Below are 19,288 nucleotides of genomic sequence, written 5' to 3' on the forward strand. Positions count from 1 at the left end.
CCAAGTCCTCTTGCGCAGGCGCGTTGCTCGCTTCTCAGGGCAGACTCTCCCGAGGCGAAAGGTTAATTTATTGAGGGCGGCGGAAACGGGGAGCTGCCGGAAAAAGGCGGCAAAGACGCCGCCTCTGCACACCTGTTGGCTCTCTCGGCTTTACCTGCGCTCGCGGTCACTCTTGATCACTCCGGGAGCGTCCGTGGAGCTGAGGGAGGCCGAGGCGAGTTGGCGCCAGCGCACCTGCGCCCGTACGGTGGCCGGAAGGGACCAGAGGTGGTTCTGCCGGTGACAGACGCGAGCCCCACCCTTTCCCCACGTGGCTGCGAAAACCGGGTGAGAAGCGGCGGCTGCGGAGTTCCCTCGCGCGGGGAGGGGAGTGGGCGCCGCGGGGTCGGGCTGGTGACTGTGGCGCCGCCCTCGGGGTTTGGTTTTGGGGAATGACTCTTACAGAAGCTGCCAGGGGACAAAATCCCCCATTTCCCTGGCCTCGGCTTTCTTTTCATTCATTTATTCATTCATTCATAACCTATGTACTGAGTGCCTGCTGCGTGTCTGGCTGCATCCTGGGCAGGGGGGAAGGTGGTGAACAAAGTTGACTGAGCCCCAGTTCTTGTGGAGGTTAAACTTAATTGGGGAGGAGGCTAGACAGTAAAAGGAAATAAAATAGATGAACATGTCGCTCCAGGTAGATATAGTATTCAAAAAGGATTATGCGAAAGGAGTGGGGGGGCTGCTTTAACCATATGGTTATTAAGAGCATCCCTTGGGTGGCTGGGAAGGATGAGAAAGAGGTGGGAAAGCTCAGGTGAGAAGGTCTAGGTAAGAGACCTAGGTAAGGTCCACGTAGAAAAAGTGCTGGTAAGTAGACTGGATTTTGTTGAGAAGGTTGGGACGCCAGTGCAGGATTTTGAGCAGTGAGGTCTCTGTGATTTCAAGTTTCTCCCTGCCTGCTGAGTGGAGAATAGAGGTACAGAGTGTGGCAGGGAGGAAGCCACCTATAGGGAGGATTGTGCCTGAACCAGGGTGGGTGTGTCGGGTGGAGGAAGATGAGTCATTGGAGTCCCTGCCATGTCAGGGCACCGTTTTCTTGGTGAGTGGAACCCTGGCTTAGAAAGGGAAACCAGCTGTCATTTGGGGTCTTGCTAACTCGCTTTCTTTCCTCCAGCACACCTTCGACCCATCATGGGGACTGGTAATGCTGTTTTCCCCCTTTCCTAGCCTGGACTGTTCCCAGGTGGCTCCCAGATGACCATTCCTAGGCACCGTCTTTCTGATGAACTCCAGATATGTACTTTCATTCTGTCACCTAGCCCTATGCCCAACCTAAGGCCCAGCTTGCCTTAGAGGTAGTCCCAGAGCCGGACATTGATCTCCCGAGCTCAGGACTGGGCAGGGGGAGCCAAGGCCAGAGAGCACATACAGGTTCTAAGTGGTCAGGGAAGGCACCCAGGAGGAGGCGGCCTGGAAGAGCTAGCAGGAACTCTGCAGAGAACCCAGGTGGAGGGCAAGTGTTAATGAAGTAAAGCGGCATGATGACCAGGCCTCTTACTGCTTGTGTGATCTCTGACAGGTTCTTCCCCTCTCTGAGCTTCAGATTTCCCATCCATAAAGTAGGTATAATTGACATTCGCCTGTAGGACTGGGCCTCTGTGACAGGGTGGCCACTCACTGTTGACCCACTCAGATCTGAAGCATGGTCAGGGTGGGGGGAGCATCATTTGGTAGCAGGGTCAGGAACAGAGTCCCTCCGACAGTCCCAGCTGGGAAGTTCCTGCCCCTCGGAATGGGTCGGAAACACCTGCACACACATACCAGCCTGGGTGCCTCACTGAGAAGCTCTTAATTGACACAGAAAATCCTTACTCTTTTCCTTCACCTTTGACCATGGAAATCCTTAGCAACCCCTAAACGGATCCTTGTTGTTCTGGGGCAGAAAGAAGTAGGGGAGCTACCTGCAAGGGAGCAAGGTGTGGTGTTTGTTGCCCTTATGCCTCTCCCCCAAATTGAACTGGTTGAATTACCTCTAAGCAACAAAAGAAAGGAACAATAGCTAATGTTTATTGAGCTCTTACTCTGTGCCAAATCCTATTTAAGCACTTTATAGGGATTAACTGGTTGAATTTTCACGACAGCCCCATGAGGTAGATTCTCTTTGTTTATCCCCATGTCACACAAGAGAGAGTTGACCAACAGGTTAAGTGGAGGGCCTGGGATTCAAGTCCCCCCTGCTGGCCCCAGAGCCTGTCCTCCTCCCCGAAAACATCTGCACAAACACAGATGGAATATTCACATCCTGTGCCACCTCCAGAAACAGAAGCGCAGGCTTGAGTGGCCTGTTTCCCATACAGCCCAAATTTGCCTTCGGATTTTTGCCACATTCCCTCCTGTCCTAGTACTCCCTGTGCCTTTGTTCCCCTAACATTTTCTGTGATGCACGATTCTATAACAGACCTGGGACCAGGAAAAATAATTGTTTTGAAAGACAGCATTAGGACAATGGAGAAAGTTGGTCATGGAGTGTATATTAGAAAGTAGTAATGTATCATTGTTAAATTTCCTGTGTTAAATTTTAGTTGCACATTGGATGTGTGAGAATGTCCTTTTGTTCGGAGATTCATGCTGACGTCTTTAGGAGGGAAGGATCTGATTCCTGGAGCATACTCTCACATGACATGTGTGTGCAGGAACACACACTCTCACAGAGATTAACCTGGCAAAATGTTAACAACTGGTAAAGTTAGAAGGAAATAGGTGTTCTTTGTACTATTCCGAAACTTTACTATAAATTTAGAAAGTGATGTATTTTAATGGAAACGAAAAAGTATTACCTCAATAAACAAAATAGATATAGTAAAAGAAGCAAAATGAAAATAGTTGTTAACCCCTGTTAGGCTCTGGGCCTGAGGCCTGTTTCCCTCTTCGTTAAAAAGAGAGAGTGGTAGGGGTCCCTGGGGGGCTCAGTCGGTTAAGCAGCTGACTCTTGATTTCTGCTCAGGTCTTGATCTCAGGGTCGTGGGTTCAAGCCCCACGTTGGGCTCCACTCTGGGCATGGAGACTATTTAAAATAAAAATAAATAAATAAAATAAAAATAAAAAGTACACGTTCAGTGCCTCAGTCACACTAGCTATATTTCAACTGCTAAAACCCATGTAGATGGCACAGATAGAGAATATTCCATCATCACAGAAAGTTCTATTGGATGCATGGTCAGATTGGGTTTGAGTTTTTGGGAAGATGATTTCACAGGTGCATTTCACTCTTGTCTGGAGGCAGGTGGTGTTGGGTTTCTATTCTGGTGATGTGAAATCACGCAGTGGACGAGGGTACTGTCCCCTCATTGTCAGGTTCCCCATCAGTTTTGCTCCTTACGGTTTTGCAGCCTGTGGGGATTGTCGTCTGAATCTGCCCAGTTATGGATAATCAGTTGGAATTCATCTACAAAACAGAACTTTTCCTCTTCCCCTCTTTATAATCTGGTAATTATGTGAGGGAAGTAGAATGAATGCTGTATTCTTTATTTGCCAGTTTTCAGCAAAATGAGCAGGGTGTGTTTTAGTACTATTATGAACGCATAGATTTTGTTATCTATTGTGTTTTGTTTGGTTTTGTTGTTTTGTTTTAGTGCTCATCTGTCACTTGGGCCCATGGGCGTCTCTTAGGGTTTGCTCCAAGTCCTTTGACTTAACCCTGATGGTTTTTAGAAGCTTCCTTGCTTTCTGGTCTGAGAAGATGCTCCTGGCTCAGCTTCTCTGGCCTGTTTTCTTCTCAGTTGTAGAATCAGCCATTCCTCCAGGAGTCCTCTCTTCTTTGTTGGGAAAATGATACTTAGAGGCCATTGGTGGTATTCGGGGTGTTCACTACTGCTGTGGTGTTATTTCCTCTAGGCATTTTCAGCTGATATCATTAGAAAAATTGGTTCTTGGGGCGCCTGGGTGGTGCAGTCGTTAAGCGTCTGCCTTCGGCTCAGGTCATGATCCTGGGGTCCTGGAATCGAGCCCTGCATCGGGCTCCCTGCTCTGCAGGAGGCCTGCTTCTCCCTCTCCCACTCCCCCTGCTTGTGTTCCCTCTCTCACTGTGTCTCTCTCTGTCAAATAAATAAATAAAATCTTAAAAAAAAAAAAAAAGAAAAGAAAAATTGGTTCTTTGTTTGACTAAGAAAAAATACATCCATGAGTTTGTACTGATAATTCCAGTTCAAATTAATTCTGAGTTTTTACTTTTTGGATTTTTTTGTGTGTGTTAGAATCTTTTTTTCTTTTGTGCTAGTTCCTAATGAGATAAACAATATTATTTATTTGCTATATCCACAGTGGCTTCCAAATAATATTACTATCATCATTTCCAATAACATGATTACTGAAAACTGTTGAAGATTTTCTTTTACAGTTCTTTCTATTCTTATTGTACATCCCAGTAGGAATATATGGTTCTATCACTGTATTTTACTTTATTTTTTTTTTTAAGATTTTATTTATTTATTAAAGAGAGAGAGACAGCGACAGCAGGAACACAAGCAGGGGGAGTGGGAGAGGGAGAAGCAGGCTTCCCGGTGAGCAGGGAGCCCGATGCAGGGTTCGATCCCAGGACCCTGGGATCATGACCAGAGCTGAAGGCAGATGCTTAATGACTGAGCCACCCACGTGCCCCTCTATCACTGTATTTTAAACTCTGCATAGATATATTGTTAGATTCATGGGTTTCATTTTACTCTTGATTTTTAGGGATTGCTTTCATTTTTATTTTCGTTTATGTTGATTTATTCCTTTTCCTAACCACGTAAAGCATTTACATGGGTTCTAAACTTAAAACCATGAAACAAAGGGGGCGCCTGGGTGGCTCAGTTGGTTAATCATCTGCCTTCAGCTCAGGTCATGATCCCAAAGTCCTAGGATCGAGCCCCACATCAGGCTCCCTTCTCAGTGGGGAGTCTGCTTCTCACTTCTCACTTCTCTTCCTCTGCCCCTCGCCCCCGGCTTGTGTTTTGTTTTGTTTTTTTTTTAAGATTTTATTTATTTATTCATAAGAGACAGAGAGAGAGAGAGGCAGAGGGAGAAGCAGGCTCCCCGTTGAGCAGGGAGCCCAATGCGGGACTCGATCCCAGGACTCTGGGATCATGACCTGAGCCAAAGGCAGACGCTTAACCATCTGAGCCACCCAGGCGCCCCCGGCTTGTGTTTTATATCTCTCTCTGTCTCAAATAAATAAATAAAATCTCCAAACAACAACAACAACAACAACAACATGGGATGCCTGGGTAGCTCAGTCGGTTAAGCGTCTGCTTTCGGCTCAGGTTATGATCCCAGGGTCCTGGGATCGAGCCCTATGCTTAGCGGGGAGCCTGCTTCTCCCTCTGCCTGCCCTTCCCCTGCTTGTTCTCTCTCTCTCTGACAAATAAATAAATAAAATCCTTTAAAAAAAAAAAACAGCAACCATGAAACAAGTTACATTTGGAGAGAATAATCCAGCTTCTCGTCCTTTCCTCATCACCCTTTTCCTTACTTCCCCTCATGGTAAGTATTTCTATTAGTTTTTAATTTAGCTTACCATTTTATTTATTATTCTTTTTTTAAAGATTTTATTTATTTATTTGACAGAGAGAGACACAGCGAGAGAGGGAACACAAGCAGGGCGAGTGGGAGAGGGAGAAGCAGGCTTTCCACTGTGCAGAGAGCCCGACGCGGGGCTCGATCCCAGGACTCTGGGATCATGACCTGAGCCAAAGGCAGATGCTTAACGACTGAGCCACCCAGGCGCCCCTATTATTATTAATTTTTATCTTAAAACTTTTATTGGTTTAACAGCATACCACTGTAAGTAGTTTTATTACATAGTTATCTATGAAATATTTAACTATATGATAAAATACCATATAGTTATAGTATTACGTATTACAACAAATATTGCATGTTGTAAATAACATTTTACATAAAATGTAGCCTTATAATCATGTTTCATTATGATCATGTAACAACATATAACATGTAATATTGTTAAAATATTATTTTATCCTTTTTTTTTTTTTTAACTAGAAGGACACATATTAACATCTTCTCTTTCTTAGATAAAATGTAAACCACCTGCCCTCTTCTACACTTTTAGAAGCTCTGCAGATGGTGGGGTATCAGCCTTCTCTGTGACCCAGGTTGTTAGAATTTTTCCTGGGAAGTCCTAGGCTTTGGCCCCTGGTAGCTCTTCCCTAAGTGATAGCCAGGCTCGCAGTTGTCCTCTCACCCTGAATGAAGCTTTCTTCCTACCTTGATTTCTCAGTTTGAGAGTGTCTCTCAGGCAGGCACCTGCCGCCCCATGCACAGGAGATGGAAATGGCCTCCAAGCGTATCACCCAGGAGACTTTCGATGCAGCCGTTCGTGAAAACATTGAAGAGTTCGAGATGGGGTCAGAGGACGCAATAAAAGAGGCCGTGGAACAGTTTGAATCACAAGGTAGGGCACTGTGGCTCTGTCCCAGCTCTGGTCTGGCTCTTTCCCCAAAAGTCACTTCCAGTACACAGCTCTTAATGTGCAAGAATGATTTCCCGCCATGGTTCTGTCTTGCCTGGCGTGGCAGCCCTGGGCCCCGTCGCCCTGTCTGCATTCTGCCCTGAGCAGGCTGGCCACCTTCTCCCGCTTTGTTCTTGTCCTCCCTCTACTTGCCTTGACCCCCCACCCAGACATCTGCAGGGCTGAATCCTTCAAGGTGGGTCTCATTTTAATTGCCACTTCCTTGAAGAGGTTTTTCCTGACTACCTCCCAAGAAACAGGGCCACCTGCCTCCCTGCCTCACCTACACTCCAGCTTGAGTTCGTGGAGGCAGAAAGGGGTGTTGGTCACCAGCCTGTGGAAACACCAGCCTATGGGGGACAGTGGTTAAGAGGGGACTATTTATTTACAGTGGTGTGGGCAGGGTTAGGAGACCTCCCCGGCCCCACAACAGGCCATGGCTGGGGGTGGGGAGTCATCTGGCAGAGGCAGAGGCAGGGAGCTGGGAATAAATACCCCACCCTCCCATTTCTTCTAATCTGAAGTCCTCTTCCCCATTGGTCAAGCATGGTCAGACTTGAGAGGGCAAGGGAGCTCAGGGGCCCAGCCTCAGAGGTCAGAGGCTGGTGTCCCCGGCACAGAGTGGGATATAGGATATAGATACTGGCCAGGGACTGGAGGAGTACCCAGATGTGTCTTGTGCAGTGGAGGCTTCCCTAGGGGTGCCAGGGAGGGTGGGGGTGCAGCCAGGGTGGTATTCTACCTAGCCCACCAGGTAGAATGTGTCTCTTGCCACGGTGATGACCTGCAGCCTCACTACTGCTCTGCTCCCAGTGGTTGGACAGGGCCAAGGGGCAAAGACCACCCCTCCATATCCTACATCCCTTGTATGAATGTGGCTGCTGGGCCCTGGCAGGGAGGGGTTGGGGTGGGGAGCTGGGCAGACCCCCCAAAGGCCTCCAGAGTGGGGTGGTCCCAGAAGAAGGGACGTGAGGTATGTTCTGGCAGGCCTGTGGGGATGATGGCTGTCACTTGTTTCCTGACCTCCCTCCCGCCCCCCGCAGGGGTTGATCTGAGCAACATTATAAAGCTGGCACCCAGAGCCTCTGCAGATGGATCCCAGGAGCCTACACACGACATCCTACAGGTAGGAAGGGGTGGCCCACGTGGGCATGGCTGACCTTACACATGTCATTCCAGGCACATCACTGTTTAATAGTCTGTTAGGGGCACCTTTCCACTGGTTCCCAGATGACAGATGCAGGTTCTGAAGGGCAGGCACCCAGCGTGTACATGGGAGCCTGAGCTTGCAGCCAGGGCTCCCAGAGTCCATATCTGAGAGCCCTTTTGGGATGGACAGTGCTCAGGTTGTCCCCGGTGTTGGCAGCCTTGGGACAGAGGGCACCATGGAGGAGCCTCCTAACCACTAAGTTTTCTCAGAGATGGACAGGAATTACAGAAAGAGAGTGGAATCACCATAAGGCTATCACCTGTTGAGCACTGACTGTTCACCAGCACATTATATAGCCTGCCCCTTTAGCACTAAAACTGGCCTGTGAGGTAGGTGGTGTCATCTCTTACTGATGGGGTAACAGAGGCCCAGAGTCTACCCTCACTCTCCAGCACACAAACAAGGAAGGTAAAGGTCACAGGGGTTAAATGCTATCCTTAAGGTCCCCCATCAAACAGTGATAAGCTGTTGGTAAAAAGGCAAAGGCTGTAGTGTTTATTGAGAATTGACTGTGGAGTCAGTTCTGGGCAAGGTGCTTTCTTTGTGCTATCTCAGTTATTCTCCCAAAGACCCCTGCAAGGTGGGGATTATTATTCCCATTTTACAGATGGGTAATCCAAAGAGAAAAAAATGATCTACCTGACAGCAAGAGAGAGTAAAGTGATAAAAGAGGAAGTTGGAGAACACAGCCCTAGGTATGAACCCAGCTCTGCCTAAGGCAAGGTATTTACTTCTCTCTGCTCTCAGGGTCCTTACCATCTCCTGCCTCATGGAGGTTTTGAGAAAATTATCTCCTTGTTTTAACTTATTTGCTAGTAAGAAATGAGTTTGTTGTTTTGGCAGTTTTTTTATTGGATTGTTCATCTTGTTTTTATTGATTTGTAGATGCTCTTTACATATGAAGGATCTCAGTAACAATGGTCTTTAGTAACTGAGTACTTCTTAAGTGCTCAGCATTGTGTTAAATTCTTTTTTTTTTCTTTTTTAAGATTTTATTTATTTATTTGACAGAGAGAGACACAGTGAGAGAGGGAACACAAGCAGGGGGAGTGGGAGAGGGAGAAGCAGGCTTCCACGGAGCAGGGAGCCCGATGCGGGGCTCGATCCAAGGACCCTGGGACCGTGACCTGAGCCGAAGGCAGACGCTTAACGACTGAGCCACCCAGGCACCCTAGCATTGTGTTAAATTCTTAAAACATGGGACACCTGGGTGGCTCAGTCGGTTAAGCGTCTGCCTTCGGCTCAGGTCATGGTCCCAGGATCCTGAGATGGAGCCCCGCATCGGGTTCCTTGCTCAGCGGGGAGCCTGCTTCTCCCTCTGCCTGCCGCTCTCACTGCTTTTGCTCGCTCACTCTCTCTCTGACAAATAAATAAATAAAATCTTTTTAAAAAAAAAAAAATAAATAAAACATATTATCTCAATCTGTTGTTAGCCCATTTTGCTGATCAGGAATCTGAGGCTCCCTAAAGATAAATGACTCACTTGTGGTCACAGCCAGTGAGGGGCAGAGCTGGGACCCAGACCTAGGTCCCTCTCCCAGGGAAATCAAGCTGGGAACAGCTCTGCTGTCTTCCACCAGCAGCACAGAAAACTCCTTTTGTTCACAACCTTCGCTTTTTTATTCTTCTTAATTCGACTTTTAAATTTTATTTTTCATTACTGAAGAACAACATGAACATGTTCTTGGCATAAAAGATTCAAGCAATACTCAAGCGTTTATAGCAAAATCTGAAAGTCCCTGTCTCGTCTCTCCCACCAAACCCCTTCTTTCCCTTCCTATGTGGGAGGCGCCACACACATTGGGTTTCACATCCTCCCAGCCTTACTCTCACCTTGCAGTTGAACCAGCCCCTTCTCATGCCATGGCGGCATTGACCTCTGCTGCCGTGGCTCCGACGTGTGAACAGTGCTTATCTGTAGGAGAAAGATTCAACTCTGTGATGCCTTTTGAAATGAGTCTACCAGAGTCAGGAAATTTGTTGCACACAGACTTGTAGGAAAAAAAACAAAACAAGAAGAAGTCTTGGAACTCTCTAAGGAGAAGGTGAGCTGGACTGGTTTTATGTGCAAGGAGTTTCAGAATCCAAGCCGTCAGTCACAGAGAGAGTGACCCCCAGGTTGGTGGCCAGAGCCCCCAACACCATGCTGAGTCGTCGCAGGTGGAACACAGCTGACTCTGCCACCTTCACTTCAGCGACGGTCCTCTCCTCAGCCACTCCTGGGATCTGGGGTCTCAGGCAGCACCGAGGGACTGTGAAGACCACCATCTTAGCCAGCCAGCACAGAGACTCGCCTTCCTGATGCCATCCAGGACAAGGGGAGATTCCCCACAAACTGGATGGAGACGAGTGTGCGGATTGTGGCCATTACCTTTTCTTCTCTTACCTGACTAAACCCAGAGTGTTACAACTCCAGCACTGTGCATCTTAACGGCACTTGGGCCACTTGGGCCAGCTTTTTAGGTTTCTTGCCAGGTTCCTGCTCAAATGCTACATCCTCTGTTTTTGGTTTATGGTAAAATATAACACAAATTCACCATCTTAACCATTTCTAAGTGGATGGTTCAGTGACACAAAGTATATTCACGTTGTTGCGCAACCATCCCCATCATCCATTTCCAGGACTTTCTCATCTTCCCAAACTGAAACTCTGTGCCCATTAAACACTAACTTCCTATTCCCCTCCCCTAACCCCTTTCACCCACAGTTCTGCTTCCTGCCTCTGTGAATGTGACTCCTCTAGGGACTCCTATAAGTGGAATCATAGAGTATTTGTCCTTTTGTGGCTGGCTTCTTTCACTCAGCATAATGTCCTCAGGCTTCATCCATGTTGGAGCTTGGGTCAGAATTGTGGTCCTTGTTGTGGCTGAATAATACTCCATCGCGTGGATGGACCCCATTCTGTTTATCCATTCATCCATGAATGGAAAGTTGGGTTGCTTCCAGCTTTTGTCTACTAGAATTAATGCTGCTGTGAACACGGATATACAGACATCTCTTTAAGACTGCTTTCAGTTCTTCTGGGTATATGCTTGGAAGTGGGATTGCTGGATCATGTGGTAATTCCATATTTACTTTTTCGAGCATTTCCCTAATGACTAGCAATGTGGACCATCCTTTTGTCTGCCTAGTGGCCACCAGTGTATTTTCTTTGGCAAATGTCCATTCAAGGCACATTCTCTGCTTTTAGCCTATTAATATTCTGTGTCATTGCAACATATACTCAGTTAAGTCCAGCTCAGGGACGGGGAGCCAACAGGCATCCTTGCCATTCCGGGCAGTGGTGGCTAAATCACAGCCCTCTGGCTTGGGTTGATGGCATCTGTAGAGCTGCCCTCCCTGGGGCCCGGGACCAGTGATTTCATAAGCCCCAGGAGGCTTGGGTTCATCTTGGGCCCATTGCTGAAGGCAGGTCTGGAGCATGGAATTGAACGGCAGCTAGACTTGGATGCCCTTTTCAAATTGTTTCCTCTCGTTATTACTGTTTTTCCCCCCAAGGACTTTGAATTGAATTTGGGTAGATCAATAGTGTGTGTGGTGTGATTCCATTTGGCAGATAAATATTTGTGGAATGAATGAGAGAGACAAACAGGAGGCATCTGGTATGGGCCGGTCTGGCAAAGGTAACTTTCACCTTCCTTGGAGAGGTGGCCACTGGAGGGTATGTCGATTAGTTTTAGTTGCATAGTAAGCAACCCAAAACAACGGCCATTTTCTTGTACCTTATGGTTTGGCTGGGTGGACTGAGCTCAGCCAGATGGTTCTGAGGGTCTGGCTTGGAGCATCTTGCCATGGCAGCTAGGGCTGGAGCGTTGACTGTGTCTGCACTCACGTGTGTGGCTCCGTGGAGGGACCCTGAGAGAGCTGGCTCTCTCTATCTCTCTGTGGCCTCTGAAGCTCGAAGCTCCTAGTGTGGAAGATACCACGGCTGGACTGAATTTCCACCACAGGCCTAGATCCCAGGAGAGGGAATGTCACGGGGGCAGCACTGTCACTGTGGAACCTCTTTGGGCTGAGCTGACACTGAAGTTTCTCCCGTGTCCTCTAGGCCCTGGATGACCTGCAGGAGTCCGTGGCCCGCTCTCGCCCCCAGGAGGTGTCCGCGCACCTTGCCCGCTTTTTTGAGCAGTGCAAGCAGCACGAGGCTTGCCGCTTCCTGGCAGCCCAGAAGGGGGCCTACCCCATCCTTCTCGCCGCCTGGAGGCTTGCTATAGCAAGTGACCAGGGCCTCCTGCTCCAGGCCCTCAACGCCCTGTCAGCCCTGACCGATGGCCAGCCCGATCTCCTAGACACCCAGGGCCTGCAGCTGCTGGTGGTCACACTGGCCCAGAATGCTGACGCGGCCGATCTGACCTGTTCTGGGATCCGCTGTGTGTGCCATGCCAGCCTAAAGCACGAGCAGAATCGGCAGAGCCTGGTGAAGGCCGGTGTGCTGCCCCTGCTGACCGGTGCCATCACCCGGCATGGTCACTGTGCCGACGTGGTCACGGAGGCCTGCTGGGCCCTCCGAGTCATGACCTTCGACGATGATATCCGTGTGCCCTTTGGCCATGCCCACGACCATGCCAAGATGATTGTGCAGGAGAATGGAGGCTTGAAGGTGCTCATTGAGGCCACCAAAGGTAGGAGCAGGTGTGAGAATGAGAGTTGGGTTTTAGGACTGCTTCAGGCATGGCTGGCTCCAGGCTCCACTTGCCTCTTTTGGCTTACTACCACCCACATGGCAGCCCTAGTGGAATAGTGTCCTTACTTCTGGTTGCTCTAGGAGAGTTCCAAGCCAGGGCTCATTGGCCAAGACCAGATCTTGTGCCCATCTCTGAAGCCATTTGAGGAAGGGGCTTGGCTCTGTGCACCCACACAGACTGAGAGCACACGGAAAGGAGAGCTCCCCAAAGGGACAAATAAGGGTGTTTCCCAAAGATGGGGGAGTGTGGCTGGTCCCCGGTGGAGGTTTACACTTTGGTTCATACTTAGCCTCAAATTGTTATGCACGTACATGTTCCTGACTGGGATGACCAAGGCAAGCCAGCCATAGGAGCTCACAGTGCTGATGTTCAGACCTGAAATTCCCTGCCCCCTGTCCACTGTACCCACCAGAAAAGGCCTGACTCTGGTCTGGTGCACAGAAGGTGCTAGAAGAATGAGTTCTTCCCAGCCTGCCTGTGGCTCTGGCTCTATAGCTAGGCTTGTTTGTGTGACTCTGGCCCTGTCTTCCGGAGAGGCAGGCCTGCCTCAGTCTCATACCTCTGGAGAGGGTGAAAACAGACCCAGCCATCTGCGAAGTCGAGCTGCTTCCCTGAGGGGGAGTTTACATCTTTCTCGTTTGTTGACAGAGCTCCTATCAGTCAGGGTTCTACCAGAGAAGCAGAACCAGTGAGATGTGTGTGTGTGTGTGTGTGTTTCAAGGAATTGGCTCATGTGGCCAAGGGGCTGGTGAGTCTGAAATCCATGGAGCAGGCTTGGGAGGAGCCAACACCACAGTCCTCAGGCGAGCTTCTTCCTCTTCAGGAAGACCTCAGTTTCCCTCTTAAGGCCTTCAGCTGACTGGATGAGGCCCACACTCAGACCATCAAGGGTCATCTTGAAGTCAGCTGATCATAGATGTCACCACATCTAGAGAATACCTCCCCCCAGTATTAGTGCTCATGGCATTGCTGGGGGCTGCACTCTGACCAGGGGGACATACCAGCTGACTGTCACAGAGCTCTGTATAAATTAGGGTTGTGCACTCCCCCCCACCCTTCCACCCCCTACCACCCCCCCATGTGAGCCTCAGTGCAGGCCTCTCCTCCCTGGGGCCTCTGAGCTTCGTCTTCGGCATCTGTGTTCAATTTTGCCCAGGTCAACTCTATCCATATGTCCCTCTACGGTTTCTGGGTTTCCCGTTGCACTTAGAAAGGTCATTCCCACCCCAAGAACATAAAAATAGTTTGGATGTTTTATTATAGCACTATTATGGTTTTCTTTTTTTAGTTGAGCTCATCAGTTGGTCTGGAATTTATCTGGGACACCGCGTGGGGGAGGGCGAGTTCGCGTGTCTTCTCCTGCGGCCAGCAGGGAGCACTGCAGGCCCGGGCGGCCCTGGTGTTCAGTGGGGCTCTCCTGGTGCATGTGGCCGCCCTGCCTGGCAGAAGGGCCCCGCTTCCCAGGTGGAACAGGATTTGTACCAGGACCGCTGGCTTCTGGTTCCAAGTTGGGACTGGTTCTCTCCCTGTCCTGCCCCCAGTGGTTCCTCTCCCTCTCCGCAGCATTCTCTGACAACCCCAGTGTCCTGAGTGAGCTCTGCAGCACCCTATCCCGCCTGGCCGTCCGCAACGAGTTCTGCCAGGAAGTTGTCGACCTTGGGGGCCTCGGTGTCCTGGTGGCCCTACTGGCCACCTGCAGTGACCACCAGGTGGGTGTCGAAAGCCGTCTTAGGGTGTGAAGCGCCCCTCACTTGGATTTCGATTTGTCATTTCTCTCAATGCCACAGGAAGGTTCCAGACTTCCCAGTGAACTCTGCCCCCGTGAGCCCCAGCCACCCAGACAAGCTTGAATCAGAACATACCGGCCCTGTCTGCTGCCCCTGGAAGCAGAGTGCAGTTTTCACTCTCATTGACCCCAGGGCAGGAAGTAAAGTTTTGGGAGAAAACAAATCCACCCACCCTGTCTTACTATCCTTTAACACCTTTGTATTTTCTTTTTTTTTTTTTTTTTTTAAAGATTTTATTTATTTATTTGACAGAGAGATAGCGAGAGCAGGAACACAAGCAGGGGGATTGGGAGAGGGAGAAGCAGGCTTCCTGCCGAGCAGGAAGCCCGATGCGGGACTCGATCCCAGGACCCTGGGATCATGACCTGAGCCGAAGGCAGACGCTTAACGACTGAGCCACCCAGGCGCCCAACACCTTTGTATTTTCTACCAGCAGTGGGAGGAATGTGAGTGGGTGTTGACAGGGGCTGGCCCAGCCCCCAGCTCAGGGGTGTGACGCTTGAGTGAGACAAATCCTTAGTGCCTCGGTTTCCCCATCCATAAAATGGGGCGGGGACCCCTATTCGTTATTCTTTTTTTTTTAAATTTTTTTTTTTTTTTTTTAAGATTTTATTTATTTGCGAGAGAGAGAATGAGAGACAGAGAGCATGAGAGGGAGGAGGGTCAGAGGGAGAAGCAGACTCCCTGCTGAGCAGGGAGCCCGATGTGGGACTCGATCCCGGGACTCCAGGATCATGACCTGAGCCGAAGGCAGTCGCTTAACCAACTGAGCCACCCAGGCGCCCCCCTATTCATTATTCTTTCATTTAGTAGCCACTTAATCCCCTCTCTACATGCCTGGCCTAGGGCGGGAGTACCTCCCCGTCCTGTGGCAGCAATGGTCCTATTGCCCCCAACCCCAGAAAGCTGTATTTGAACCGGCTTAAGCTCATGAGGGAATGCATTTTGTTTGTACTCCTGGACAGTCGGGGGTGGGTGGAGGCTTGGTTTCCCTCCCACCGCTTTCTCTTTCTCTTTCACAGCTCTGCCCCTCACTGGGGCGGTCAGCAGTCCCAGCAGCATCTGGTCAGCTGTCCTCAGCTCAGGACCTGGGGACTCAGCTATGGCCAGGGGACCCTGGGCTTTGATTCCTGGCCTGAGTCGCATGCCCCCTCCGTGTGTGAGGGGTGGGTGTCAAGGTTGTCCAAATGCCTGGGCTGGGCACAGGTGGACTAATCCACAGGGTCCACCTCCCTGAGCCTCTCCTGCCATCACAGGCTGCCCGCATGCCCCAGGGTGGCCCCACCTGTTGTTCAGACAGCGGAACAACAGACCCTCCCTCAAGACTCCCCCCCTCTACAAACCAGCAACCAAGCAGTTAGTGTCTGGCACAGCACAGGAGGACGAGCTAGCCAGAGCTGACCCCCACCTTACCCTCCTGTAGGACCTTGTGAAGGAAGTGTTGAGTGCCCTGCGGGCCATCGCAGGCAACGATGATGTGAAGGACGCCATTATCCGTGCTGGCGGGACAGAGTCCATCGTAGCCGCCATGACCCAGCACCTGGCCAGCCCCCAGGTACCTACCGCAGGCAGGGGGCGCAAGAGGTGGGGCACAGTGGCTGGAGTCCCAAATCAGTATCTGGGTTCGCCTGGTGCTCTTCCCCATTTCCTCAGCAGGGCTAGGGCTGGGGTGGGGCCCGCGAGAGGCCTCGGTGGAGACCGTCCCCCCTAAGAGCGTGGTTGAGGTTTTTATCATTCCTCTTATTACTGATCTGGTATATACACGGGCTGGCAGCGGTCTCTCCAGGGGAAACTGCAGGGCACTCACCTGGGGAATTAACAGTGGCAGCCACGGCGGGCCCTCCGGGTGATGGGCATCTGACTGTCTCCGCCATCCCTGTGACCCCCCACAGGTCTGCGAGCAGAGCTGTGCGGCCCTGTGCGTCCTAGCCCTGCGAAAGCCAGAGAACAGCCGGGTCATCATGGAGGGCGGCGGGGCCCTGGTCGCACTGCAGGCCATGAAGGCGCACCCGCGAGAGGCTAGAGTGCAGGTGGGCCTGTGGGCAGGAGGGCGGGGCAGGACCCAGGCCCTCCCTGTCGCTGTCCCCATCCCCAGCCCAGCCCAGTTCTCTCAAAGTCTTTTTCCTTCCCAGCCCCCGAAGGTATCTACTTCCCATCCTTGAAAATGCACCCAGTTCTGCCCACGGCTGTCTTCCTGTTCCTTTGCTCTTCCAGTGTTGATTTTTTTCCTCTCCTAACAGTTCCTTCAGAAGGATAGGAAGAGGAGGAGGAGATGGGAGGAGAGCAGGTGGAGATCTGCTGGGACTTTTGGAAGATTCCCTGCCATCCATGGGCTGCCTCCCCCACTCCCAGCTCGCACACCCTCCCGGCACAGGGGCCTCCTTGTTGGTCCTCAGACAAACCAGGCTCTGTCCCACTAGGGGTCTTTGCTGCTGATGGTGTCTCCTCTGGAACACTGCTCTTGGCTCACCCATCACCTTACCCATTCCTCACCACTCTGGCTGGGCAGTCCCTCACACCCTCACACCTCACCTACTATTTGTCTTCTAGTCTCCCAATGGTGGGGTGCTTTGTGGCACCCACACATGGCAGATAAACAGGGCACAGATGATGAACGAGTGATGATGTAATTGACAGGTGGGCCCTGTGCACAACCCCCTCTTCCCACTGTCTCTCTGCCCTCGTTTCCTGGGACCCCTGCCCAGGCTCTTGCCAGCCACAGGGGAATCTTGCTCTGAGACTGAGGGTCCCACACTTGAGGGATCAGCCGCACCTGCCAAGCACTTGACTGCCTGAGCTTCAGTTTCCTCGCCTGGGAGTTGGGGGAATTAGCCCTGCTTCCCAGGGCGACTGAGAGGATAAAATGGGGAGATGAATCTAGCCTGATGAGTCACAGCGTAAGCACCTACCGTATGTTGGTTGTGATCACCTTTGCCTGTTATGTTATGATGGGGGCCCTGAGGTCAGAGTGGACCCCACCCACCAGTGCGCAGCCCCTCACCTTCAGTTCTCCCTCCCAGAAACAGGCCTGCATGCTGATCCGTAACCTGGTGGCCCGCAGCCAGGCCTTCTCACAGCCCATCCTGGACCTGGGGGCTGAGGCACTCATCTTGCGGGCCCGTGCCACCCACCGTGACTGCGAGGACGTGGCCAAGGCTGCCCTGCGGGACCTTGGCTGCCGTGTCGAGCTGCGAGAGCTGTGGACTGGCCAGAAGGGCAACCTGGCGCCGTGACCTCAGGTTCAGTCTGGGCCATGGCTCTGGGTGAGTTATGTGACTCAGGAACAGGGAGGAGGTCCGTGTCCTGCCACTCTAGTCCCTGGATTCCAACCCCACTCAGTGAGGGGTGTTTTCTGATGGGTACCAGGTACAGGCTAGGGTGGGAAGGGAGCATTGGTGAAACGTCTGCACAGCAGAAAGCAGCCCCTGGGTCCTGGCCTCCCCTCACCTTGTTCTCCGGGCCGGCTGACAGCATTGGCGTTACCCATCCTGCCCTCCCACCACCACCCCGTGCCCTTTCCTACCAGAAGGGCCTCCTTAGTATTGCTTGGGGGCAAAGTGCTAACTGAAATGTGGGGTCCACGCTGGCCCGTCTCACAGGAGGTTGGGTCCACCCCGCTTTGGCTCCTACAAGTCTGTTTTCTCCCCTGCTCATCTCTCACTTGTAATATGGGTTGTAGGTGCCTTGCTCTGCTGGACAGAGGGCAGGGACCAAGCTCTTCTGCCTCCAGGGGTCCCAGGCCAGCCAGTACTGCCCAGTAATAAAAGACTCTGTTAGTTGAACAATGGAGGGATCTCTTCCATAGCGCGGTGGAGTATGGGTGCTGCCTCCAGTGGCCTCAGAGAATGGGAGAGGGGCAGACGTCTGGGGAGGCCATGGGGTCGCTGAGGAAAGCAAAGGGGTTTTGAGAACAGCCTGGGATATATGATCTGCTGTTACTCCCAGACAGGCAGTCTGCTGGGGCCATGGTTCACACCTGGGGCCTTGGCCCCAAGGCCATTGTTTCTGATTATATCTCACTCAGCTCTGTGGCCTTGAGCTAGTGATGTAATCTCTCTGAGCCTTGATTTGATCCTCTGTGAAATGGGGAGAGGGGAAATAGAACCCGCTCTGAGGGGTGTGCAAGGAGAGCTGGGCACATGGGAGGCACCCGATTGTCTTAGCTTCACCACCTCCGTTCCCCCTAGAAGGACTACCCTGTACTTGTCTGCCTGGCTGCTTGAGGTCATTGCTCGCCAGGTGGCTTGGGCAGCCTGCCTTCCTTCTTGAGTCTCAGTTTCCCATCTGTAGTATGGACATCACTGTTTGCCAGGCACAGCTGCCTAGGGACCCCCAGATACCCCCCCTGCACCCCCAAAGTGTTCTGGGGGTCCCTAGGCAGCTGTGCCTGGCAAACCCCAGCGCTCCTCTGCATTACACCTCATTTACATGACTTGGGGGTCATGTCGTGGTCACCTGCCAGCTTGTGCATCCCATGTGGCCCAGTCAGGGTTGGGTAGCTTCAAGAGTCCTGGTGGGCTCCAGGCACGGTACCTGACCTCTCCAGCCCACACACTGGGAGCCCCTCACCTCTTTTGGAACACCCAGCCCACTGCTTGTCATTCATCTCCCCTAGCGTGAGGAGGGCCTGAATTTGGTCCTTGATATCAGCTCAAGCCCTTTCCTAGAAGCCTCCTAATTTCCATGGCTAATGTGAATAGCTGGCGGGGGTGGGTAGTATCACCCTGGTCCTAACACCCCGTGGTGGCAAATTGTTCCCTACTCCTGGCAGGGAGGGCCTTGCCAGCTCAGGGGGGCTGACATGAACCTCTGACCCGGTCATCCCCCACCGGGAACTCACCCAGTATGTAGAAGGATCTTGCACCTGCTTCAGGCTGCCTTGCCTTGACTTCTGCCACCCATGTGACCTCAGGGTAGTCTGTAAGCCCTGCGAGCCTCATGTATCATCATCTGTCTTGTGGGAGGTGGGTGGTGCCAGCCCATTTCTGGGGAAGCCTGAGGTGTTCTTCCTGTAATTCCTGCCCCAGCTCTGCTCTCAATCTGCCCAAGGCTCCCCATTGCCCTCTCCATAAAACCAACTGTCCTCCAGGCCCTGCCCACCTCCCAACCTCAT

General features: G+C 51.5%; 2 protein-coding genes across 3 annotated transcripts in view; one reads left to right on the top strand and one right to left on the bottom strand.

Moving 5' to 3' along the window:
• The window catches only part of SUGP2 (SURP and G-patch domain containing 2), a 33,733-nt gene extending 33,491 nt beyond the window's left edge, over positions 1 to 242 (bottom strand). The window contains exon 1 of the mRNA XM_032412505.1: positions 155 to 242. The gene's annotated coding sequence lies outside the window, so the exon portion shown is untranslated. The remainder of the gene's footprint in view (positions 1 to 154) is intronic.
• A 2-nt stretch (positions 243 to 244) lies between these two features.
• ARMC6 (armadillo repeat containing 6) lies at positions 245 to 17,960 on the top strand. Of its 2 annotated transcripts, none has more exons than XM_032412509.1 (8): positions 245 to 327; positions 6,263 to 6,436; positions 7,537 to 7,619; positions 11,752 to 12,325; positions 13,952 to 14,097; positions 15,599 to 15,730; positions 16,068 to 16,205; positions 17,196 to 17,960. In XM_032412509.1, exons 2-8 carry the CDS (start codon positions 6,310 to 6,312, stop codon positions 17,406 to 17,408), a joined length of 1,413 nt encoding a protein of 470 aa, XP_032268400.1. In that variant the 5' UTR covers positions 245 to 327; positions 6,263 to 6,309; the 3' UTR covers positions 17,409 to 17,960. The 2 variants fall into 2 exon arrangements, with proteins under 2 accessions (XP_032268400.1, XP_032268401.1); XM_032412510.1 differs by having other exon boundaries at positions 260 to 327; positions 6,281 to 6,436.
• Positions 17,961 to 19,288: the final 1,328 nt, after the last annotated feature.

Source organism: Phoca vitulina, unplaced genomic scaffold (genome assembly GCF_004348235.1).
Source record: "Phoca vitulina isolate PV1807 unplaced genomic scaffold, GSC_HSeal_1.0 scaffold13, whole genome shotgun sequence".
In the NCBI taxonomy this organism is placed as follows: Eukaryota; Metazoa; Chordata; class Mammalia; order Carnivora; family Phocidae; genus Phoca; species Phoca vitulina.

Excerpts from the sequence above, each read along its gene's own strand:
- ARMC6 (XM_032412509.1), top strand. The coding sequence starts at position 6,310 with ATGGAAATGGCCTCCAAGCGTATCACCCAGGAGACTTTCGATGCAGCC. Across the intron at positions 6,437-7,536 it reads GGAACAGTTTGAATCACAAG|GGGTTGATCTGAGCAACATT; the intron begins GTAGGGCACTGT and ends CGCCCCCCGCAG. Across the intron at positions 14,098-15,598 it reads CCACCTGCAGTGACCACCAG|GACCTTGTGAAGGAAGTGTT; the intron begins GTGGGTGTCGAA and ends ACCCTCCTGTAG.